Genomic DNA, 26,004 nt, shown 5'->3' with positions numbered 1-26,004 from the left:
TATGGTCCTCTCATGCTCGCACTAAAAAGAATTAAAATGAAAAGTAATGTATAAACTAATAATAATCTCTCAAATGTTATAGAGTCATGCTTCTCAATCTGGACTGTTACTTAGCTTTATTATTAGTTTTTGTTTTTTTTTAAAGAGATAACTTGGAATTGTCATTCTCACTAAAATGTCTCTGGGGTGGTGGCGTAGTGAGGCGGGTCGTTACATTCCCTCTAATATGGTCGAGTGAAGCGATGGCTGGTTCACTCGTCATGTCTGTGAACAGGCGCTGCTTTCGGGGACTGGTCAATCCAAGTTATTCAAATTTATGTATGCGAGTCATTTCTACTAGTACCTTAATATGTAAGTCTAGATATTAGCACGTCACTACCTTGTTTAATATACCACGCAATCTTGTATACCCATTCTTATGATACACCATACAAGAATGCATGGTAAATTCAGTGAACTGCTCCTGAATCGAATGTACCTACTACTACTATTTCTATTTATTTATATTAACCGGCAGACAGTGGTGACTGAGTTTGTTGCGGCGCTTCTTCTCAGCACTTGCCAAATGTTGGTCTCGAAGCGCTGGTAGGGTAAAAAGATTATGAGACATGTAGAGGCTCCTTAAGAGCAAAATGACGATTTGTAAGAACTATTTATTAGTCTAAACAAATAAAGAAATTTTGACTTTGACATACTAAGTTCACTTTACGACACGTTCACAAGGCTGTTGTAGTTTTCGTACTAAATCTTTTGATGGCGATTTTAATATGAATACGATTCGAACTCGAAAGTTTTTCGAGAAGCCTAAACACTCGTGGTCTGTAACAGTAACGTCCACAGGAGTATAGAAGGCACAAAATAGAAAATTACCTATACCTACTCAAGCAAAAAAAAATGTGGGCAAAATAAAAATATGTTTTTTTTTGTCATGGTTAAACTTCTACCATAAATTCTAGCAGTAAGTACCTACCTAAATAAAATCTTATCACAACGTAGATGGCAATTCACCGCCAAGATTGGCTACATCATCAATAGAGGTTTTAACTTCTTCTGCCTCTCTTATTAAACATAGCTTAAAAGTGGGTTCAAACTAAAGCATATTCATTCCAGTGATTCAATTGAACCCAGGACCTCCAAAAAAGATGTAGGCAGGTCTCCAGAAATAAGTAGTTTCTAGGAAACAGAAATAAAACTGAAAAACTTGTTTACTTCTTTCTTTCTTCTAATTTAATACAGCTTTATTTACACGATTATGCTAATCATGTTTTTGTAATGTCACTATTTCCATACCCAAAAATGTTTATTCTTACATAAACAATATTAAGTTTAGTTCATTTTGTGTACCTAAATATTTTTTTCTACGAAATGATTTTAAATTGACAGCAGGCTCATAATAATTAACAAATCGTATTGGTTATAAATACTTTATTTACATAATTGTGTAAGTAAATATTATTAGTCAACCGTATTGATTGCTTAATTAAGATATTGTACCATGCCCATTTATTATAATTTAGTCAGTTTCTCAATACAATACGATATGGTTATATGTTGTTTACCAATGCAACTTCTATCTTATTTAACTTGCTTAGCTCTGAAGTCAAGCTTTGCTCTGTCATGAGGTCATTGGCAGGTAGCTAATAGCTCATAAGATAGGCCCCCATAATTTTTAATTGTCCGTGGTGCATATCTTTTTATAAAGGTTACTAAACCTTTGTTTGTCACCTGTCATCCGCTTTGCAACAGAGGAAAGTCGAACCTTAACTTCGAACTCCTCCTATGTTCTTCTGATTAATTTCGTTGCGGGTTCAATGACAGTTTAACTTTCCCCCGGGACAAACTTGACCTTTATTGGTTGGGTTTTTATTGGCGGTCAAGCTGTAGATCCTGGCTACGCAGGAGTTGCAGTGGTGGGAAATAGGTGGGAATAGTCCCGTGTCATGAGTGGAAAAGCTACACAGAGCTAAGTAATATAGCCAGGTACCGAGGTCCTTTTCTTGAAACCTGTTCGTACGGTTATCTGCATCTTCTTGCCTTATTTAAATAGTATTAAAGTAACTTCTGGCAGCAAGAATCTGGAGTGGAGACCACGTACTGGAAAACGTAGCGTGGGACGTCCACCCATAAGGTGGACCGACAAGCTCAGAAAGTAGGAAGGCGCTGGATGCAGGCCGCTACCAACCGGGCGATGTGGAAATCATTGGAGCAGGCCTATGTTCAGCAGTGGACGTCCTGTGGCTGAAATGATGATGAAAGTGTCTTCGATCGCCTCTCCAAAGCTATATAATGCCCTGACACTGGTGTGAGGAGCAGTTCTTGTTTGATCACCAACTTTTTTATATCAGCAATCACTTTGTAGTCCCTTAGCAGGTGGATCAGGATGACTTTCATCGAGCTTAAGGCTAGTTTCATTCCTGTAATACAAATTAAATCACAATGAGTAAGTAAGTAGATTGTTCTTCTTTTGTTTTTGTTGTCAAAATTTAAGTTAGACCCATGACCTTTAACTGTGGTGCAAGTTAAGCAATAAGGACAAGTCTATTTGATAAATTATGGTTAAATATTAATGAAAATCAGAGGCTTGAATAACCATCTAACTTAATTACAAAATAACTAGGACTAATTTGTTCGCTACATAGGTACCTAGATCGTACCGGTATCAGTCTTAAAAAAGATCTGAATTTAACTCTGCAGTGCAAAGATATCAGTAAAGACTACCTGGTTCATCATGAATCCCTAACCAAACTAAGACCTAGCTATTTCAGTGAGATATTTAAGTTACGGGACTATTCCCACCTCTCGTTCCCACCGCTGCAACTCCTGTGTAGCCGGGATCTACAGCTTGACCGCCAATAAAAACCCAACCAGTGAAGGTCAAGTTTGTCCCGGGGGAAAGTTAAACTGGCAACGAAATTAATCATAACATAAAATATTTAAGTTAGTGTGTCCCATCTGGGAATTCAACCTAGGATCTCCGATCAAGAGTTTTCACTAGACCTTGAAGGCATTTTGACCGAAAGAAAATAAGAGATTTTCTTTCATGACTTACCAATACACGATCGTCTTCCCAAGCCAAATGTAGCATACGGTGGCCTTGAGCTCCCATCCAGCCATCTCTCGGGCTTGAAGGCTTCTCTTTCAGCTCCCCAGGAGTGGTGGCGGTTCATGGCATGGATGAATAATAAGCAGTTGCTGCCAGGGTCGATGCTGTATTTACCTGGAACGAACATAAAATTATCCTGCCTGCCGCCGCTTGATTCAGAGGGCAAAGAAGAAGAACATAAAATTATTGTAGTTTTAATGCAACAGAAATCATTGCAACAAAAACTCCCGCCATGCTTATAAAAGCTCTTATACTCCTCATCATCATCATTTCAGCAGTAGGACGCCCACTACTGAACATAAGCCTCCCTCAATGATTTCCACAATGGCCGGTGGTGACGGCCTGCATCCAGCGCCTTCCCGCTAAAAACTACTTACCTACTTACCAAAAAATAATAATTAATGCTACATTTCCCTAACTAGGGAAATAATGGATTTAGGGGTAGCTAAATTGGGGTGTAACATTTATCTTCGCGCTTAATTATTGTTATATTATAAATAAATAAATCTTTGGAAAATTTCACACATGGGTGCTAGCTTGACGGATATACTACATATACATATACATTACATTATATTACATAGTAACACCCAGACCCGTCATAGAAATCAAAATGCATCATTTCAATTTCTGCCCGGCCGGGAATCGAACCCGGGACTTCTCGGCATAGTAGTCCGTTCTGAACCACTACACTAAACGGCCGACGTATTTATAGAGCTTTTAGATAAGTTATTCTAGAGTTAACTTTTATTAATCATACTTACTAAGGTCCATAGAATTCTTTGTTTTCCTTGTTAAAATGCTAACCACTGGATATAAACGCAAAACTTCTAAAATCACAGCATGCAAATAAATGAAATTATTCAGATCGTCCATCTTTACTTCTCGTGTTGAATCGCTCAATACATTTTGAATTCTGTAAACAATATTTTTAAATTGAAAGGATCAAGTAGGTAAGTATTCAATAGACGAAGAGAAAGATAAGAAAATATTATTATAGAGTGGGTTCAGTGGGTATCGAACCAAAACCTAGCTAACTATTATAGGTAGGTATTTAACTTTAATAGGCCAGGTGCTATTCGTGCAGGTGCTATTTAGGAAATGGTATAAGAAAGTGTTGGGTGCATGACATCATGACGTTCTATACCTACGATAAACCCCAGAAGTCCATCGAAGGGGTGTAATAGGAACTCTGATTTAAATGAAATATGCACTATGGTGCTCTACTCTTAATTCTATGGAGTGTATGAGGTTGATTGAGTTGTTCTGTGTATGAAAGAAGCCAAAACTCTTTGAATTGGTTTGGCGGTTAAAGCAGGCCTGTGGAGATGAACAGGCCTGCTTTAACCGCCAAACCAATTCAAAGAGTTTACATCGAAAACAAAACACGCACGATGGCCCACCTACAGGATACTATTCGACAAGGCCTCACATACGACATACGAGCGAACATTGACTCACGCACGCGTATTCTTGTGTATGATGGAAGAAAATAAAGAAAATGGTACTAAATACTGTGCAGTATTTAACTGCCTAAATAATAATAAAAACACAGAATGTACTTTTTTAAGTTTTAAGTTGCCTCAAGACACTGAGAGGTAAATAAGTAGTTAAAATTATTCATGATAATTCATGCTAAATCATGTAGTTATTTCCTCAGCCATTTTCCGCAGTTTGGCATCTCACGTCACATCATTTTACCGAAGTCAGCCCTATAGCTTCGGCGAGGTGCCGATCACTGACGTTTGTCAACAAAATGGTGCTTAGGTAACTCTTGAGACAGGCTAAATTACACCATATTGTTAATGACATTGAGCATACATTTTTTTAAATACCTTTGCGAAGTAAAACTTCTGTACGTAGTACTTATTATTATTCTGTGGTTAAAGCATTAAAAAGTATCAATCAAAACCTAATAATCAATTGGCAAATAACCCCTTCTAGCGCAGTCAGGTAAAACTCAATTAACTTACTCCGTATAAACACGTTCCTGCACTTCAGGATTGGATCCAATCATGACTAATATAAAAGTCAAAGAATTCACTAGAGTGCTGTAACCGCCAAAAATAATTCCATGAATGTCATCAACTGTGTTCTTTTCAGAGGAGACCCCTTGAATTTCCAGCCCCAGTAAGAAGTCCAATAAAGTCTCTGATGCTGAAATTAAAGGTTCAATTTTTAACGTTTATTTGCCTGAAATTACGAAAAAAACTTACAACAAGACAACTTATTTCCCTGAGTTTAATTTTATTACCTGATTTTTTCTTGAACTCTACTCGTTTCATCGTAATAAGCTGAAAACAATTCAATTTATTAATTAGCAAAAAAAATACTTTAGATATTTAAGTATCGAACTTTTGCTTACCATGTAAAATCGCTCGATATTAATATTCATTCAATACTACAAAAATATCCTATTCATCGTTGAAGCGTTGGGAAAAGTTAAAGTACCTACTTATTTGAAATTATTATTGTTCGTTCTTTTCAGCCAAAATTGGGCAATTAGGCCTCCTCTAATGATTTTCACAACGACCAGTCCTGTGCTACCTATATTCTAGATACTTCCTGCGACCTTCACCAGATCGTCGGTCCACCAAGTGAGAGACCTAACCATAGGTACTTCCGAATTACTTACCTCGTTAGTCAAAGCCTTCATAGTCCTAACACATGCATCTTGTCTCCGTTTTAATCTAGACAATCTGAAAATAAAAGTTTTATGCTTCATAAATGACCGATGCCGTTCATAAAGAACATCCATTGTTTCTTGCATGCACGTCTTGTGGGATGCTATAGATTGCAGCTCATCTTCAATGTCACCATAAGTGGATTCTGGAGAAAATAAACGGTTATTTTAAAATATTTGCTTTCATTTCTGTGTTCTAGTTTTTAAGTAATTGTTCTATTACTTTTTAACTGACTTCAAGAACCATAAATTTGGATTTAAAGCGTCGCATATTTGCTATGCGCAGTGCAGGTTAAAGTCTAACATTATCAGCATCCTTTAGAAGTCCACTGCTAGCTAAGGTCTGCTATATAGAGAACGAAACAACAACCGTATCTGTCTACAAACTCATCGTCATCATTTCAGCCACAGGACGTCCACTGCTGAACATAGGCCTCCCCTAGAAGCAGTCCTGGATTTGTCAATAGGCCGTATATCCCGCGGCCTAATTGCGGCAGCGGCCTAATTGCGGCAGCGTCCTAGGGGCGGCAGATTTCAGATGACGCTTACTCGATTTCAGAAGATAAAAGTTAAATAAAGATCCAACCCCACCATAAGTTATAAAACTTACTGAGCAAAATTCCCATTGCAGCATTTTGTAAGCATTCCGTCTGATCAAAAAATCCTTTTCCAACTTTGGATTCCAACTCTTCAACCAGGATCTTCGCGTGTCGGTTCCACACTCCCGTCCGAGCTGACGCTGCATCAAACATCGGCTCCATAAGAGTGCGACGCTTCTCCCAGTCTGGAACTAAAACGGGAATTGAAAAGGGTAGAGCTAGTAATAAGTCTTCGTTTAACTACTATAGTTAAATAGGTAAGTAGCTGTGCCTGCAATGTAGTACGCGCGTAAAATTAGTTTGAATATTTTTCCCGATTTCCCAACATTTTTCATTGATGCTCTGCAGACTGCACTAAGCTAAAGGTTAGTATTTCTATGTAGGTAATGTAACGTTCTTACGAATGGTACGATACAGTTAAAATGTACGACATTTAGTTCGTGAAAAGATGATAGGTACACTAACATCACATCACAGAGCGGCTCGTTATTCTGTTACAAGTAAAAGCTCTAGCTAAACTCACCTTAATAGATGCAGCTTCTATTAGCTTAGCGTGATGGTATAATAGCCTATAGTTTTCCTCGATAAATGGGCTATCCAACACATCCAACATAAGAAGAAGAAACTTAGCAAAGTCGGGTACGTTTATTACCTGTGGTAGTTGCAAGTGCCTGACCGAAAAATGCTTGCAAAGAATCCTCGAGTAGAAAAACTTTTTCCGTGCACGAATTAGCTACTTTTTCACAGTCATTAGGGTTGGATATAGCTGTAAAACGACAATAATTATTATGAACAATTGCAAACCTTTACACAAACTGCCCAATAGAACCAAGTAAGTAGGAGGTAAAGCCCGGTCTGTGAACACGTAGAATTTTGTCCAATGACCCCAAGCTACCCATCCTTATCGCTCGCGCGTAATTATGTTGCTGTCGCGCTCGCACACTCACTGCGGGCGCCCGTCGCACAGTCGCGTTGAGTGTGCGAGCGCGACAGCAACATAATTACGCGCGAGCGATAAGGATGGGTAGCTTGGGGTCATTGGACAAAATTCTACGTGCTCACAGATCAGACTATAGGTACTGTACTATTTAACTACTTAGAAAGTACCTAGTTATACTGACCATAGTAAGTGTATGACTGATTGGCCCCTGAATAAAAATAAGTCATGCCTCCTTGTTTCGTACAATCTTCTTGCATATCCAACAGTCGAGGCCAAAAAACTGAAAATTAAAAATTCCCAGTTCAGCACGAGTAGTAAGTACTAATTTTACTCTTATAAGAAGTCAACATCGCACGGTTGGTAGCCATTGTCATTGGTGGAGGCCTATGTTCAGCAGTGGACGTCCTGTGGCTGAAATGATGATGATGATGATGATGAAGTCAACCTAAATGGTAGAGAATGCGTATTGTTATTAAGTCCGCCATTTTACAAACTTGCGTTCAATAAAGAGAAACCACATACACGCTTTTCTGATAGCGCAATGACGTAATGACACAGTTTCCCAGGTTCGATTCCTGACCCGGTCAGTTCAGTGAACGATTTATTTTCTAAGTAAGTACTCGTAGTCTGTTTATTTATACAGTGTGTCCGGGTTTGTAGTGATCAAACTTTAAGGGCGTAATCTAGTTACAATTTTATCGATGAAAATACTTCAAATTTGGGGCTTGACCCATTTCTCGCAAAATTACGAGGATTTAAGTTTTTAATTTTTGGTTTTCACCTCTTCCTTCAAAAACAAGTGAAAGCGTGGGTAGCTTAACACTAATAAGCAAAAGTTTTATATCATGCGATAGCCAATAAAATTATCTATTAGCAGAAGTAGAAAACAGATACAAGTTTCATACATTTTAAGGGAGTAAGAATGGATTTAATTAGAAAAAAACATGACTTTTTTCACTTCTTTTTCAGTTATTTTCCAACACAAGAAAAACCAGGTCGTTAAGGTATGTTTTATTTGCATTGTATTATTAGTATTTGAGCTATTCTACAAAACGAACGTAAATTTATTAGTCTACGTCTATTAGTTTCGACGTAATTGTTGAACAAAGATACCCCTTCCCAGCGGTTTCCATAGCGCACGCGACATGCGAAAATGCACTGCCTGAAAGATTCACACAACCTATTCCGATTACTATGGAAACCGCTGGGAAGGGGTATCTTTGTTCAACAATTACGTCGAAACTAATAGACGTAGACTAATAAATTTACGTTCGTTTTGTAGAATAGCTCAAATACTAATAATACAATGCAAATAAAACATACCTTAACGACCCGGTTTTTCTTGTGTTGGAAAATAACTGAAAAAGAAGTGAAAAAAGTCATGTTTTTTTCTAATTTAATCCATTCTTATTATAATGGGAATAATTGAAATGAAATAACGTATTTCTGTGAAAGCCGAAGATCGAGTGTCTTTTATTTTATCATCGATAAAATATTACATAGACAAAACATTCTATAAAGTTTAAGATTACCTATAGTTTATTTGATGTTCAAACTACTTTCTAACACCCCAACTACAGCAAATAAACAATAATTACAAAAACAATAACAGTTTATCTAACAGTCCATTTGACTAATTCCTAAACTTTCAATACATTTATAATGTTTTATGGGACATAACGCTTTAGTCAGGACATCAGCTGGCATTGCATTAGTAGGCATGTACTTCAAATCAATTATTTTATCATTAATCACATCTTTCACAAAATGATATCTAATATCAATATGTTTGCTTCTCTTTTGACATACATAATTTGCCACTAATTTCTGTGCGCTTTGACTATCGTTATACATTAGAACAGTACTTAGATTACCAGTTAATTCAAACAGGAAGTTTCTTAAATATATAGCCTCTTTACTAGCTTCAGAAATGGACATATACTCTGCTTCCATACTAGATAGAGCCACAGTTCTCTGTTTTTTACTCTCCCAAGAAACTGCTGAACCTGACATAGTAAAACAATAACCAGTATAAGACCTGCGGTCTACAGTATTACTAGCCCAGTCGGCATCAACAAATCCAACAAGTTCAGATTTTTCTTTTACATATTTTAGACAATAATTCTTGGTTTTCTTTAAATATCTGAGTATTCTTTTTGCATAACTCCAATGTGTATTAGTGTGACATTTGTTAAACTGACTAAGAAAACTGACACAAAAAGAAATATCAGGCCTAGTAAGTACTGATAGGTACATTAGACTGCCTATCAATTGTTGGTAAGGAATCTCAGGATTGCATGTATCAGGCTTTTCAATATCTAATTTACATTCCATAGGAGTAGTTGCAATTTTACAATCTAACATATTAAATTTATCCAGCAACTGTTCTACATATTTTTCCTGATCCAGAGTAATGCAATTCAAATCTTTATCAACTTTTACCCTTACGCCTAAACATTGTTGAACCTGTCCTAAGTTTTTAATCTTAAAGTTAGAACTCAACACAGATATTAATTCTTCAGTTTCTTTCTTACTGTTGGAATAAACAAAGAAATCGTCTACATACAAGGCAATTATTATTTTAACATCATTGTACATTTTTGTAAAAACACAAGGTTCTAATTTACTCTTTTTGAATTCTAACTTACAAAGACATTGCTCTACCCTTTCATACCATGAGCGAGAGGACTGCTTTAAGCCATAAATAGCTCTATTTAACTTTACAATAACCTTTTCCTTCTTATTATTATCATTAATATCAGGCTTAATCATATAAATGTCCTCTTTTAGATATCCATTCAAAAAAGCTGTTTTCACATCTAAATGTGTAATATCAAGATTTAATTGTACAGACAAAGCAAATAAGAGCCTAATTGTGGAATGTTTCACTACAGGTGAATATGTTTCATCATAATCAATACCGGGTCTCTGTGTGAAACCTTTTGCTACCAAACGCGCTCTATAACGTATACTATTATCAACATCAATCTTTCTTTTAAAAATCCACTTACATTGAACTAAAGTCTTTTCATTAGGTAACTTTTCAACCGGCACCCATGCATCATTGTCATCAAATGCCTGCAGCTCGTCCTTCATTGCCTCAATCCACTTGTCTCGATCTGGACTCTCCAATGCCTCTCTGACAGTCACAGGATCACAAGATGGCTCTGAACTAGACGTGGTGCATAAGTTGGTATACCCATACCGTTCTGGTGGCCTTCTCACTCGTTTGGGTATTACTGGAATTGCCGGTTCTGATAACATTGTTTCCTCCTCCTCTACAGATGTTTGAGATTGCTGCAAAGTTGAATCCAAATCAGTCAAAGCATTAGACTCTGAAGGTCCTACTGTGTCATCATGCGACTCATTTTCAGTGAAATCTACAGGGCTCATAATGACAACCAACTTTTCTTCATCAATGTTATTGCTACTGCTTGGAACCTCTGATTGGACAATATCCCCAACTGAAACTGATACATTAGAATCTGATGTACAGTTTCCTTTTGCATTCTCATGTACAATAACATCTCTACTGGTTGTTATACATCTTTTGATGGGGTCATAAACTCTGTATCCCTTTACATTATCTGAGAAGCCGACTAATATGTGCTGTCTTGATTTACTATCCCACTTTAGTTGTTTCTCTTTTGGTATGTGAACCATAACATGACTGCCAAATATTCTAATATGGGCTAAATCTGGTTTCTTGTTTGTCCAGAGCTCATAAGGAGTTTTATTATTTAGTCCTGATGCTACAGATCTATTCTTAAGATAGACAGCGGTGTTTGTTGCCTCTGCCCAGAACTTCTTATCTAATCCTGCATCAAATAATAAACAACGGGCTCTCTCTACAATTGTTCTATTAGTTCGTTCACTCAAACCATTTTGTTCGGGAGTGTATGGATTGGTCTTTTGATGTATTATGCCACTCTTTTTTAGGAAATTCTCAAATTCATTGCTACAAAACTCTAACCCATTATCAGTTCTGAATACTTTGATTTTTCTACATTGTTGGTTCTCTACCAATTCCTTATATTCCCTGAAGTACTTGAAAACTTCTCTTTTTTCTTTGAGGAAATAGACAAACACCATTCGAGTAAAATCATCAACAAATATAAGAAAATACCTTGCTCCACCAATTGAAGTAACCTCCATGGGGCCACAGACATCAGCGTGGATAACTTCCAATGGCTCGCTGCTCCTCGTTCCCACATGGCCAAATGGTGAGCGCGACTGCTTTCCTTCACAGCACACGGTACACGAGTTTTTGTTGATCACGGAGTTATCAGTGCACGATATTCCTGTCACTGCTCCATCTTTCATCTTGTTCAGATCGTTCATATTCAGATGTCCAAGTCTCCTGTGCCACATTTCACTGCTTGCTGCTGAAGAGCTTGATGTAAACAAACACTGTTTCTTTTCTATGACCATCTTGTAGACACCATCTATCAGATTTGCTACAGCCACTAATGTGTTCTGTCTGTTGTAAACATGGCAACAATTCTCCTTAAAATCGACTTTATTCCCATTCTTGATAAGTTGACTGATGGAAATTAGGTTTGTGGTAAGGTTAGGTACACACAACACATCTTTCAACGTCACTTCATAAAGGGAATCCGGAGTAACGGTCATGATATCAACATCCCCAGAGCATAAAACTGGCATAGCATGTTTATATTTGGAGTCATATGTGTACTCGCACCGCTATCCAAATAGAAGTCCTGTTTGCTGTAATTTCCACTCAAGAAAACTGCCGAAAATGCGTTTGTTTTCTTTATCTGAGGCTGATTACTCTGTTGTTTACATTGAGATTTGTAATGTCGGGTAGATCCGCCGATTTTATTCCGCGGGATTTATTTTACGTTTTTTGAAAAACTTAACAGGGATGCGTGCAAACTAGCTTAAACTGAAAGGTTAAGCAATAAGCTTTTTAGATCAGTGCTCCAGTATATAATAGTAGTCTTTGGATCAGTGTGAGGCCCTTAGATTCAATCGTGATTTTAGAAGTAACAAGCGTCCAAATATTTTTTCACAAAATGGTAATGACGTTTTCCTAATGGTAATGATTTTATTAAAATGGTAATGATCTTATGTTAATGGTGATGACGAAATATATTTTATAGTAATACATTAAATTAAAATTACTTAAAAACTAAAATTTAAATATAATTGTTTAGCTAAACACCAATTTTATCTGTGTTATTTTCCTAGCTAAGCACGTACCTATTAAAGAATGGGTTGGAAATAAAAATAAATGTATTCAATATTTTAATGAATTTATTGAATTTGGAACAATACGGACATTAGTTAATTTTTTTTTACGTTCCTAATATTATTCAGAATCAGAAAAAATATATATTTACACCAATGAGGATTTTGATTGAAAAATATGCCTAGGTACTCTTACTTAGACTTACACAATAGTCAACATACAAGAAATGAATAAAAAAAACGTCTTTTCGTAAACTAATAAAAAACCTTCTCATTTAAAAACAAAGCTTAAAGAACAATGGGACAAAACGTCCCCAGAACTGTAGCACTTTAATACCTACCTTGTATGATAGACCATGCTAATACCCGACCGATCTCTCTAGCTACAATCACGGCAAAGGTCCTTGACAGTGTGCTTGACTCTCTACTAGATAAATATTTAAAATCACATAATGCTCAATTCGGGTTTAAGCCTGGACTGTCGACCGAGAGCGCCATCCTTAGTCTTAAGCACACTGTCAGGTACTACACGGATCAGGGGACTTCCATTTACGCATGCTTCCTCGACCTCTCCAAGGCGTTCGATCTTGTGTCTTATGACATCCTTTGGGATAAGATGAGGAGGCCGGGCGTCCCGTCAGAAGTATCACAAATATTCCATTATTAGTATGCTAACCAGATTAACAGCGTAAGATGGGCTAACGTTTTTTCTGAGGAGTATGGGTTGCAGTGCGGGGTGAGACAGGGTGGGCTGACGTCTCCCAGGCTTTTCAACCTATACGTAAATGACCTCATTGTTGCCCTTAGCAGTATGCGTATCGGATGCTGGGTAGATGGTGTTTGTATCAACAACATAAGCTACGCTGATGATATGGTACTGCTGGCGCCAACAATGGGGGCTCTCAGAAAGATGGTGGGTGTGTGTGAAGCGTATGCTAAATGCCATGGCTTATTTGTATAATGTGAAGAAGAGCGAATACATGGTATTTAAGGCCGCCAGTAAATGTCCAAACGTGGTATGGTACCCGACCTCTTGCTGAATGGGGTAAAGTTAAACAGAGTCACTAAATTTAAATATCTCGGACACTACGTTACTGATGACCTTAAAGATCATGTTGATATCGAGAGGGAACGAAGGGCGCTGGCAGTAAGGTGTAATATGTTGGCTCGCAGGTTTGCCCGATGTAATGACCACGTCAAGATCACTCTGTTTAAAGCATACTGTCAGAGTCTATACACGGGAAACCTATGGACCACGTACTCGCAGAAATCGCTTGGCGTCCTTCGGGTCCAATATAACAACGGTTTCAGGGTGCTGTTGGGCTTGCCTCGCTTCTGCAGTGCTTCGGAAATGTTTGCTCAGTCGCATACTGACGGCTTCTTTGCTGTCCTATGCAAGAAGACTGCCTCGTTGCTCAGTAGGATACGGGCGAGCCCCAACAGTATCCTGAAGACCGTGGCGGAGAGGTACGACTCTCCTATTATCCGACTCATTTCCTTCGGCTACTTCTTACCGAACGGGTTGGATAATTAGTGGTATGTTATAATAAGTAAATTACTAACATAGTTGTATAAGGCACCCATTTACTAACCATGTGGATCATTGTTATCTTTAAATGAATAAATTGAATTGAATACTATAATTTTATTATATGACAGCTCAAGTGTGACATGTGACAACTCGACCCCTGCTACAACTCAAACCCTGCGACAACTTGATTTTTTTCAACACTCAACACTTTTAACTTACTTCAAAATAATGGTTTCACGACTGCTGGACAGTGGCGGCGTAGCATGGGTTGGCACCCGGGGCATAGCACAGCACAGCATCCCCCGTCATAAGTCCTTAATGTAAGTAAGTTGGGTATACATATAGTGGGGAGGTAAGACACCCCAAAATGGTCTGGTGCACCCCCTTTTTTGGGTTACCGATTGAATGAATGAAAGGTGTTAGTTCGAATGAGCTATATGATACTAATCGCAACACACAGGGGTCCAGTTGTCGAACTGTCGTAGGGAACCTACGACAGTTCGACCCCGATGACAACTATGATACTTATTGTAAACCATTTAGCTCCATCAATCAATGCCTGAACAGAATCTAGAATAAATGCTCAGAGTAGTCGCAGGGGTTGACGTGTCGCAGTGTTCGACTTGTCACAGGGGTCGAGTTGTAATAGAGATCGACTTGTCGCAAGGATCGAGGTGTCCAGGTCGAGTTTTCTTAACGCTCAAGCAGTCGTGATACCGTTTGAAGTAGGTCAAAAGTAATTTAATCGAGTTGTCGCAGGGGTCAAGTTGTCGGAGGGTTCGAGTGGTCGTAGGGTTCAGCTGTCGTATGGTCCAGCAGTCGTGAAACCATTTGAAGTAAGTCAAAAGTGTTGAGTGTTGAAAAAAATCAAGTTGTCGCAGGGTTTGAGTTGTCGCAGGGGTCGAGTTGTCACAGGAGTCGAATTGTCCCGGGGTCAAGCTGTCGTGATACCCATTGAAGTCGGTCAAAAGTGATTTTGTATGTATTTTTTCAGGGTTGCTTATGGATTCTTATTTTAGATATAACTTTTTTCTGAGACATGCATGTGACATGCATGTCTCAGAAAAAAGTTATATATATAGTAAATAACTTGAGCTGTCATATTATATAGCCTGACCAGGAACATAAAAACCCTGGCATAGAGGCGCGTCAATTGCATTTGATAGTGCAACACTGAGTACAGTCGTACCTGTGTTAAATTAATAGGCTAACTTTATGTATCAGGATTCAGGATTACGGGCTAATTTGATATTTTCATGAATTAACGAAAAAATATTATTATAGGTAACCTGGTTTAAATAAATTAAATGAAAACATCAATCGAGCTAGTAGGATTTATTTTATTATTCATCAATAATCAAATTCAGAACTTGAATATTCAACTGCAATGTCTGCTCATGAACGCTTCAAACTCGGTACTTCTTTCCCAATTCCATAAAATTCAATACTTAGAAAGTGACAAAAAACTTTAAAATAGGTAGTTGAAACAAACTACAGCTAATTTTCATAGTGGACTGTACTAAACTATAAACATGTCAGTCAATTTGACAACCTTTGTCGAAAACATTATTCAATGAAAATATTGTCCGTACCCTTAGTATTCTCTTCGACAAATACTTTAACACATTGTGAACCACTTTTCTTTCACGACTATAGAAAGATTTTAGCAATTTAATTCACAAAATCAATTGCGCACATTTAAAATAAAGTTTGTTTACACTTTGACAGCAATAGACTGACATGCAAGGTGACATGTCAATGAAGTTTTCAGTTACTGTTGCCATTAAAAGAAATTAGTACCATTAGTTTTCCGCAACATGGCGAGGGTTTTTATGTTCCTGGTCAGGCTATAATAAAATTATAGTATTATCATGTACTATCATATTATAAGGTAGGTATTAAAGTGCTACAGTTCTGGGGACGTTTTGTCCCATTGTTCTTTTAGGAAACCATTCATAGTCATCATTACCATATACAAAGTGTCATCACCATAAGCCTAAATGATATGGTAATGATGTTAATGGTAATGACGAAAACGATTTTAAAATTATATAAAAATAATTGTCACCACTATTGGGACACCTCAATATCGCCATTTTTTTATTGTAATCACATGCTACAAAGTGCTAATTATTAGAAAAATATCGATATATAAAACTTACCAAATCGCACAAAATGGGAATGACGCGAGCCGATGACAAACTGCGAGTGTCTCTCGTTTTCGGAGTTTAAAAAGTCTCGGAGCTGCGTAAATTTTACGTGCATTCTGTTCTGTTACGAGCAACGAATTGAAGAGTGGGACGCGCGGACACAAGCGGACACAAGTCGCGTCGCGGCCACATTAAAGAACCTTTGATGCTGCCGCGATGGCTATGACGATTTCTCGTGACAATATTTCAATTCATGATTCCATTTTATTGGCTAATACGATTTCAATATAATTTTGTTATTTTGTCACGGTAAATATGTACATTTTAAATTTATAATCAAAATCTGGTCTGTGTATAGGTAAAGTAAAAAAAATTGAAAGACAACGGCAAAGGTCAGTATTTTTACTGTGATGGTAATGACGTTTAGTGCGTGTTTTCTTGATTATCGAAATAACTTGAAGTATTTAATCAATATGGATCATGGCGCCTTATGTGGAAACTTGTATGAATCGTTATTCAGAAGTTTAATTTACCAGAACTACAACAGTTTTTTTTTTATCGATCGGAACATAAGTTTTTTACTGTTTCGCGGATTTACCCTGTCCAAACTGCTTACAACGATAACACTTGACACTTGACTTCTCTGATTTGACATTTGATGAGTCGGGCATAGACTTTCCATTTCCGCCATACGCACCGCCATGAAGTTGGTTGGAGTTGTCGAACTTGCCAGTGCTACCAACTTTCAAACTATGACGACTGTGCTGCCCTCTACTCAAGAATGCGCTTCCCGCCTCGCAGTCATTTCCTGCCAAATCTATGAGCTTCGTTTTCACTACGTCACTGGTAATGGCGATTCCCGAATGCTCGATTGCCATAATCATGGGGAAATACTTTTCAGGCAAACCAGCTAACAATAAACTCCCGATCCACTCGTCATTTACAGAGAAACCTGTTCCCGACAACTTCTGGGCCGTTTCGATGATTTGTGTAACATAACTCGTCATTGATTCGCAGCTGTCAAGGCGAATTGATATCAAATTCCTGAGTAATGTTATTCGTCTTGAGAATCCAGAATCATCAAACATGTTTCTTATTCTCTGCCACAGATCTTTGGTGCTTTTAGCTTCTTTAATGTGGACGTATAATGACGGATCTATTGTTAGGATCAGCTTGGCCATTGCTTTTCTGTCTTCTGTTGCCCTGGCTTCTGAACTTTCTTGCTTGATGCAGTCAGACATGCCCTCCAAGACCAGCAAATTTTCCGCTGCAAACGCCCATTCGTGGTAATTCTGGCGACCCAATAGCTTAGGCACACTGGTTAGGAATGCGTTTGAAGACATTTTTGATGTTTCAGTTCTTGCTTCTTGTAAATAAATACGCGCCTATTCCAGATAATGCACTTATTGATAACTTTTTGGGTTTACTGGGCCCATAACCTATTATAATGGGAATAATTGAAATGAAATAACGTATTTCTGTGAAAGCCGAAGATCGAGTGTCTTTTATTTTATCATCGATAAAATATTACATAGACAAAACATTCTATAAAGTTTAAGATTACCTATAGTTTATTTGATGTTCAAACTACTTTCTAACAATTCTTACTCCCTTAACCCTTTCAGGACGACCTAACACGATCGTGCACGTTATTTCAAAAAATTCCCGCGCCTTTTCTAACCAACTTTTCGGGCCCAAGACGCTAGCCAACGATCGTGCAACAGTCTGTTTATGAATTAAACGCATAGGTGCGAGAGAGAAGGCAGTCAGTGTTCTTTGACATCGAAGTAAAGATGTCGACCTCTTTTGTTGAGCGGAGTGGTCAGCGTTAGTACTAATTATTTCGTGATTAATTCAACTATTTTACTAGAATTTTGCTTTTAATATTTTGTTTAGTTAGTAATGTAATTCGGTAAATAATATTTTTGGCATTATTTATTTTGCAGAGGGAAATATTACCTCTCAAAATTTTGTTTGCACGATAGTGATGATCCGACTCAAACCCAACATGCGGTGACATACTTTGTATGGCGGTGAACTACTCTATTTTAATGCTTTCAATTAAATTTCGGCTTTTTGGAACTGAATTAACGGGTGAATTGTTGCTTCAGCTTATTAGGCATGTCAATTATTCCGAAATTGAAGAGATGGATCATGATGAAAGCAATGTAGAAGTCTTGGTTTGCCATTGATGCCTACTGATGAGCCTCAATCACCTCCAAGACCAGGTCCATTGTCAGTTACTGTGCCAATAGCTCTCTAAAAGTCGTCGGAAAGCGATGCAACTGGCCAAAGGGTCTTGATACAGATGCCATTGAACCAGAGGGATTATTACTATCCAGAACGATTGTCAGCAGTAGTAGTCTCCTTTGACCTACAGTGAAGGCTTTTGACGATATCTTTTTTGAACATGCAGCTGTTTGTACCAATAATTATCCGCAAAACAGGAAAGTATTGAATACCCCAGCAAATAAGTTCAAAAAGTAGTTTGAATTAGTTTCTTCATGGGATGTATTCCGTCTCCATGCATTCACCTGTATTGGCGACGAATAGAATGAGATTAGCTTTAGTTGCTGATAAAATTTTCAGAGATATTTTTTGAGTCTTAGTGTGGCTTTCCATGCTGTAAACAGTGATGAAGCTCCTGCAGTAGGAAAACCAGAATTGAGTTTCGGAAGGAAGGGCATGCAGTGCTTACTCAAGTCTGGAATGCTTGAGACAAAGTAGAAAGCCAACATTTTTTTATTCCGTAGACGAGCAAATGGATTTCATTCTCTGGGACATATTCACATGGTTTTTGACAATCAAAAAAACAAAGCCACATTCACAGGAGCTTTCGTCGCTACTAACCATGATGGTTTGATGATTGACTTCGAAGTTTATCAGGACGCAACAATAAACTTTGAAGATCTCTAGGTTTTTGAACTTCTGCAATTCTTCATCTCTCTCAAGTAGACTGCAAGCAGTTAGCTCTGTATCTTTTGACAGGTTTTTCTCATCCATACTTTTATTCGAGAAATTTAATGAAATGGGGCTTCATGAGACTGGCACAATTATGAAAACTGAATCCCTAGGACGAAAAATAAGGACATCAAGCAAGAAACCCAAATATTCATTAGTAATGATATTGTTATTGTAAAATGTATGGATAATGGATAACAAACCCGTCTTAGTAGCATCCAATATTACATCAGGAGAGGATTTTTTCCTCATCAAGAGATGTAATAAAAATCTGCTAGTACCTACCGTTTTACCTATTTTAAAATGATTTGCAATTTAAATCAGATATATTACTTAAAGTTCCTTCTCCTTTTAAGAGTATTAAAAATATATGTTTCTAAACATTTTATTGTTTTTTAGGTTTTTAACTTCAAAACCTGACACCGTCACTTTCGTGCAGTAAATTAATTTAAGCCTGAGCGTCACGATCGTGCTGGGTCCCCCCCACGCAGAGGGGGGCGAGGGGGATTTTTAAAATTATTTTTTTGGAGTACCTTATACAATAATAAAACACGTTATGTAGTCAAAAATGTTAATTTAAAAAAATCTGAAATCCGGCCTGAAAGGGTTAAAATGTATGAAATAACTTTTATCTGTTTTCTAGTTTTGCTAATAGATAATTTTATTGGCTATCGCATGATATAAAATATTTGCTTATTAATGTTAAGCTACCCACGCTTCCACTTGTTTTTGAAGGAAGAGGTGAAAACTAAAAATTAAAAACTTAAATCCTTGTAATTTTGCGATAAATGGGTCAAGCCCCAAATTTGAAGTATTTTTATCGATAAAATTGTCCCTAGATTTGGCCCTTAAAGTTTGATCACTACGTGCCCGGACACACTGTATAACGGACTTTAAAAAAGAAAACACTCACGTCCCTTCACCCACAAATGCATGTGCCCAACGATGGGCCAGGCGCCAGTGGAAATGGGCGGCAATTTCCCTTGGAGATATTTTCGCCTTCTTCTCCAAGCATAGACACAGCACAATATACTCGGCACGATTATAAATAATAACATTTTAATATAACTGTTTCAGATTTATTATGAAAGCACGTCAAAAAATTACACTAGGTACTCTCTTTGCAATCGGGTAAACGCAATGGATCCTGCTGACCTCTTTTAGAAAAGGTCACTGCAATAAACCACTGAACTGTTGTTGTTGAATTCACGTTGTTTCAGGAATTCTTAAGTCTGTGTTTACTCAAATATGAATACAGTTATTGGCATTGATTTTTAATGCATAAATTATCTAACTTAGCTGTCTGCAGATGAAGAGTAAGTAAGTATTTATGTTGAAATCGATCGAGTTACAAGTTTCCTGTTTTATAAACCCAAAACAAAGTGATGTTTTTGCTATGAACAACAGGTTGACATAGATAAACTACATAGGCCCTGTGAGCATCCTGAAAAACAAATATTTTGAGTTTTCCTAGCAGTACATACGTTTTTAGCAACCCCAATGTTTTATTTTCTACTGTGTACCACCTACGCTCTCTAGCTATAGTCTGGTCCGCGAGCGATAAGAATGGGTAGCTTGGGGTCATTGGACAAAATTCTACGTGCTCACAGACCGGGCTTTAGAGTAACATCCAGTTTAAAATATCCGGCCATCTATAGGTCCGGGAGTATTTAAGACAATATTTCTAGCGATATTAGAATAGGTTTTAATTTGAAAATTACATATTCAATTAACGCAGTGCGTGATGCGTGCCATGTGGGGGAAGGATTTCCTTCATTACGCAAAGATATTATGCATCTATAGGCAGATGCAAGGCTGCGGTTTAGAGATAAGGTAATGCATGATCAGGGCCATAGCTGGGCACCGTTAATCAAATAGTTAACTTCGTTAATCGTTAAACCGTTAATAAAAAAATTAACTTCGTTAAACGTTAAAACGTTACATTTAGCAAGATTTAACGCAAGTTAACGTTAATCGTTAATCCGTTAACCCATTATATAACACGAAAAAATAATTGTATGCAAGGTTCAAACAATTTCGAAAGCTTGTATCGCGCATGGAATTTATTCCTCTTTTTAGCCAGAGAGTTTTAACAGTTCCAACTCCTTGCCAGACAGTTTTTTTAGGATAGCTGCCAAAGCCACGATGACCCAAACTTCATAATCCACCAACATCCTAAACTCACCTTTTTTTTTTTTTTTTTTCGGGGAAAAATGCATTGAATTGCATACCTACCCTACGGGGACAGGGTAAACCTAACCTAACCTATATTGGGAGCATACGCTGACAAACTTTCAGCTTTTATAAAATGACGTTGGTCTGGCGTTCACCAGCTCTTAGTCTATAGTATCTAAATCTCAGAGCCTTGGTTCAATTACAATACAATTTAGCACCAATGTGCTCGAAAAGACAAATTTTATCCAACAAACCCAAACTCGATTAGTTTCCACCGTTTCGTTTAGAAATTCCTATGGCCACCTCCTGACTCCATCATCAGGACCTGGACATCGTCTAGTACTAAAGTGCTCGAAAAGACAAATTCAACGAACCCAAATTCGATGCGATTCCGCTGTTTCATTTAGGAGTTCCTATGGCCGCCTCCTGACTCCATCATTAGACCAGCTCAATGGTACCACAACATTGCATTTTCATCGTACTTACATAAATATACCAAATTGCAGCTCAATCGGTTGAGGAGAACTGGTCTTAAATTCAGTTGCAAGATTTGTCCCACACATAGGAACAAGTGAAGTCAATATAGGTATAAGGCCTGTTCATCTCCGCGAGTTTACTTCGATAACAAAAAAAGCACGATGGCACCCTACAGGATTACTATTCGACAAGGCCTCACTTACGAGCAAGCATTGACTCACGCACGCGTATTCTTGTGTATGATGGAAAAAAATAAAGAAAATGGTGTACTAAATACTGTGCAGTATTCTGTCTAAATAATAATAAAAACACAGAATGTACTTTTTTAAGTTGCCTGAAGACACTGAGAGGTAAATAAGTGGTTAATATTATTCATGACTAGCTTTCCGCCCGCGGCTTCGCCCGCGTGGAATTTTGTCTGTCACAGAAAAACAATATCGCGCGCGTATTTGCTTACCGTTTAGACCTACCCTGGACTACGACAAACATTTTAAAACCAAAATCAGCTCAATCGGCCCAGCCGTTCTCGAGTTTTAATCAGACTAACGAACATCAATTCATTTTTATTTATATAGAAGATAGATAGAAGATAATTCATGCTTAATCATGTATTTCCTCCGCCATTTTCTGCAGTTTGGCATAAACGTCACGTCACACATCATTTTACCGAAGTCAGCTTGTGTGTGTGCTTGACTCTTGAGACAAGCTAAATTACACCATATAGTTAATGACATTGAGCATACAGCTCCACGCAACGCGTTTTTCTAATGTTTTTCGGCGTGCCTGCTGTATCTTTTTGGTAAATAGTAGTTACTGGATTAACGATTAACGGACTTAGGATAATTTAACGGAAGTTAACGAGTCCGTTAACATTTTTTAAAGTTAACTTAAAAGTTAATCCGTTAATAGAAATGTTAACTTCGTTAATTAACGATTAACGGATTAACGAGTTAATGCCCAGCTATGATCAGGGCCATCTACAAGGGACCTTAGGCATTTAAGGATTTTCACAGAGATTACATCACAAGTTTCAGGATTTGTATCGTATTTGCGATCACCAGTTGGCGCCACTGTTTTAGCCACTAGCAAGTGCAAGAACCTTACTCTACAGTGGTTCCAACTGAAAGGCATTTAATAAAATATGTAATTGCAAATCGGAATAAAACACAATAACAGACATTTATAATATGATTTAATAGAGATTTTAATACAATGTATTACATGGATTTCAATGGTAATTAGGTACTTTAAATGGTGCATGTAGTAATAAGGTGTATATTTTTTTATACAGGGTGTTGATTTCAAGTTGATCTCGCACGGAAAATATATTCGCTGAAAATTCCACTTTCGTTTGTAATTTTTTTATGGTGGATAATGCGTTTATATGTCACCTAAATAAATATGGCGAGGATTGAAATCAACATCCTATATTTATTATTTATACCACCTGTATTTATTATTTATACCGTTAAAACACTATTTGTATAATCTTAGGTCTTAATGTCCAGGTTTTAAATTGATTCATGAAACAGGCACTTCACTAATCAATTCATAGACAATTTTTCAATCAAATTAAAAACTGGACTAGTAAAATCGCGCCAGCAATCAACCACAACATTACAAATTAAGTAGTTCAATAGATATTCAAGTTTAATAACTTAGATAATGGTTCAATTTTACATTTTGTTGTGCATATTATTGCTATTGCTACTGTTGAATACTACATAATAATTGTATTTTTTTGTCTAAATACACTGAGAGTAGGTAATGTACATGTATAATAAACTGGTAATTGTAATTCATATAATGTTACACTTATTCAAAATGATTGTCCCAGAATCTCAAAGGCTTGTATATTCCGCACATTTACTATTTCCAGCTGCTGAACTGTTATAGATCCGTCTTCACTGTTGCATATCTCATTTAAAATAGTTTATAATAACAGCAACATTTTACCAACAATATCAACGTACCAAATATTGCCAAAGATTACAATGAGGAGTGAAAAATGGTAACACGATCTTATAATTTGCCAGCACTTCAAACTACTTTTTGTTACAAATGTGCTGCCATCGGATACTGTTATTCTCGATTTCTTCGAAGTACCATGTCAGGTGTCCATAACAATACCAAATTCCAATCTTTGGCTAATAAATTCCTATTTTACTCAGTCTTCGTATCACTGCGAAACGTTTACAAGCCTTTGCACGTCGACTATGCGTCGAAAGCCTCCTGTCATGATGGATGTTGGTCATCATCAGAGTCAAGGTCATCTGAGGAATCTTCTGACGAATCACTAGCGATGTATGATGAGTCATCATCTTCGCTTTCTTCTTCATTTAGTGCATCATTATTACACCCAAGACCAAGTATATTCAAAGAGGCCATTTTTAGTGCCATTTCGTTCTCTAAAATCTGTGAATGCTCAATTTTTACTAGTTGAGCAGCATGTTCTAATTCTTCTAACTCTAATTGTACGTCATTTTTTGAGATCTGTTTGTTAAGAATTTGATAGTACAATTTATTGATATCGTCATCGCTGCATTTCTGCAAAAACACTAAATAATCTTTTATGTACAATTGATTTAAAATGTAACGAGCATCATTGCTTTTGTTGAACATTGTGTGGATTTCAATAAAACATTTTATGATGAACTTTTTGCCTTTCTCAAAGAGCAATGTGACATCATTTTTTACCGCTTCACAAAGTTCAAAATTTCTGAATATTGGGAATACTAGAGCCCTTCTGTAACAAGCAATTAAGACTTCTTGTATGTCATTGAAGACACAAAACCAGCTCAATGTAGATGATAGTTTATTTATTGTCCAACTGGACTCCACTGTGCTATCATTAAACGTAGTTCTTTTATCGTAGCAGTATCCGTATAAAATGTCAATAATCCCAAGCATAACCTGTTGCTTCTCAGTTTTGGTCAACAAATAGCTTTTATTCGGAAGCTCCTTCAGTACACTAATTTCATCTTCAGTAAAATCTATGTTATTATAGTCAGGACTATCCCAAAACGGTGTGTACTCTAAGTAGGGCAATATCAGCTCAGGTTCATACAAATCTGCCAAATAATGGTCTGGTGAAAATTTGTCGTCCTCATACTGTATTCTCAGGTTATTACGATCAGTTATAGCAACGTTTTGGGGATCCCTTAATTCAAATATTTGTGGGTATTCGCTGGCGAGATCTCCAAATTCTGTGGTGAGTTTATTAGCAAAACCGACTGCATATTCAGCAGTGGGATTAATTTCTTCATGTTCATCAAGTGTAATGCCGTCTTCGTCAAGCATTTCGACTAAAGCGGGGTTCACATCTGGTATATCCCGAGGAGCTAGCAAACTGGTAATCATGTCTAAGTTTTCAAAGCACTCCCCTGGTTGTTCTTTGTCGAAAGTAAGGGTGAAATCACCAGAATCACACGTGTAAGATCCTTTAGAGCTGTCATTATCCACTAATCTGCCAGGGAGTCGCAATCTCAGGAAATACGGACTGGATACGAAGAGAAAATTCTCCCCGTCCACATCGATTTCTGTATCGCCGATGTTGGTGTAAGGTGCATGTATTGTTATGAACACATGATTCGCGTCCTGCGAAAGTTTAAAGCGCGGAGTCAGCATTTTGAGCACTTGCACACAAACATTTATCTCACAAATTCGCAGTAAGAAAACAAAACAATCTTGAAAATAAATAAAATCAATAATGTGCAGCGCACATTGCGCACATGCCGCTTCCAAGTTTTTTTGACATTAATTTGACACTTTGTTTCACATGTTTTTGTTGATGCATTTCGCAGCTGAAAAATACAAATACCGCTCAATAAAATAAATTAGAAAAGCTGATAAACAAGAAAAGAACTAGTTATAATTAAATTACTAACATTTATTATTTAACATGTAAATAAATCTAAACTTAATGGCAAAAATGTCAACAAGTTTTGTGAGGAAAGGAACGGATTTTAGTCTGCGTTTCGTTATTTATAGAGGAAAGTTTATCACCTTTGAAAATAAAACAAAACATTTTACCGGAAATGCATCAATCTTTAAATAGCTACTTGAATAAAACGACACCCATGCTAAGTATCTATTTTTGAAATGTAACAAAAGAACACAAAAGTAGAGCCCCAAAAGTAAATGCGTGGGTGGCGGCGGGTGCAGTGAAGGGGTG

The 26,004-nt window shown here is 37.2% G+C and overlaps 2 protein-coding genes across 2 annotated transcripts; both read right to left on the bottom strand.

Annotated features, from left to right (window-relative positions):
* Window positions 1–1,410: 1,410 nt before the first annotated feature.
* On the bottom strand, window positions 1,411–7,622 carry LOC135083881 (cytochrome P450 4c21-like). Its single transcript, XM_063978629.1, has 9 exons — window positions 7,507–7,622; window positions 7,038–7,151; window positions 6,397–6,576; window positions 5,739–5,932; window positions 5,358–5,397; window positions 5,077–5,260; window positions 3,868–4,019; window positions 3,050–3,217; window positions 1,411–2,414 (listed from the first exon to the last, which is right to left on the bottom strand). Exons 1-9 carry the CDS (start codon window positions 7,580–7,582, stop codon window positions 2,218–2,220), a joined length of 1,305 nt encoding a protein of 434 aa, XP_063834699.1. The 5' UTR covers window positions 7,583–7,622; the 3' UTR covers window positions 1,411–2,217.
* Window positions 7,623–23,005: 15,383 nt separating this feature from the next.
* LOC135083986 (protein SHQ1 homolog) lies at window positions 23,006–25,569 on the bottom strand. Its single transcript, XM_063978748.1, has one exon. The coding sequence runs from the start codon at window positions 25,455–25,457 to the stop codon at window positions 24,066–24,068; it is 1,392 nt and encodes a 463-aa protein (XP_063834818.1). The 5' UTR covers window positions 25,458–25,569; the 3' UTR covers window positions 23,006–24,065.
* Between the last annotated feature and the right edge of the window lie 435 nt (window positions 25,570–26,004).

This window comes from Ostrinia nubilalis, chromosome 24 (genome assembly GCF_963855985.1).
Source record: "Ostrinia nubilalis chromosome 24, ilOstNubi1.1, whole genome shotgun sequence".
Taxonomy (NCBI): domain Eukaryota; kingdom Metazoa; phylum Arthropoda; class Insecta; order Lepidoptera; family Crambidae; genus Ostrinia; species Ostrinia nubilalis.
The sequence above is the reverse complement of the archived record's forward strand: the minus strand, read 5'-3'. Positions and strand labels throughout refer to the sequence as shown.

What these genes read in the sequence shown, in the direction of transcription:
- LOC135083881 (XM_063978629.1), bottom strand. Translation starts at nt 7,582, where the DNA reads ATGCAAGAAGATTGTACGAAACAAGGAGGCATGACTTATTTTTATTCA. An exon ending in TGCAATGGGAATTTTGCTCA is followed by an intron (nt 5,933 to 6,396) that starts GTAAGTTTTATA and finishes TATTTTCTCCAG; the next exon opens with AATCCACTTATGGTGACATT. An exon ending in GGGAAGACGATCGTGTATTG is followed by an intron (nt 2,415 to 3,049) that starts GTAAGTCATGAA and finishes TTTGTATTACAG; the next exon opens with GAATGAAACTAGCCTTAAGC.
- LOC135083986 (XM_063978748.1), bottom strand. Translation starts at nt 25,457, where the DNA reads ATGCTGACTCCGCGCTTTAAACTTTCGCAGGACGCGAATCATGTGTTC.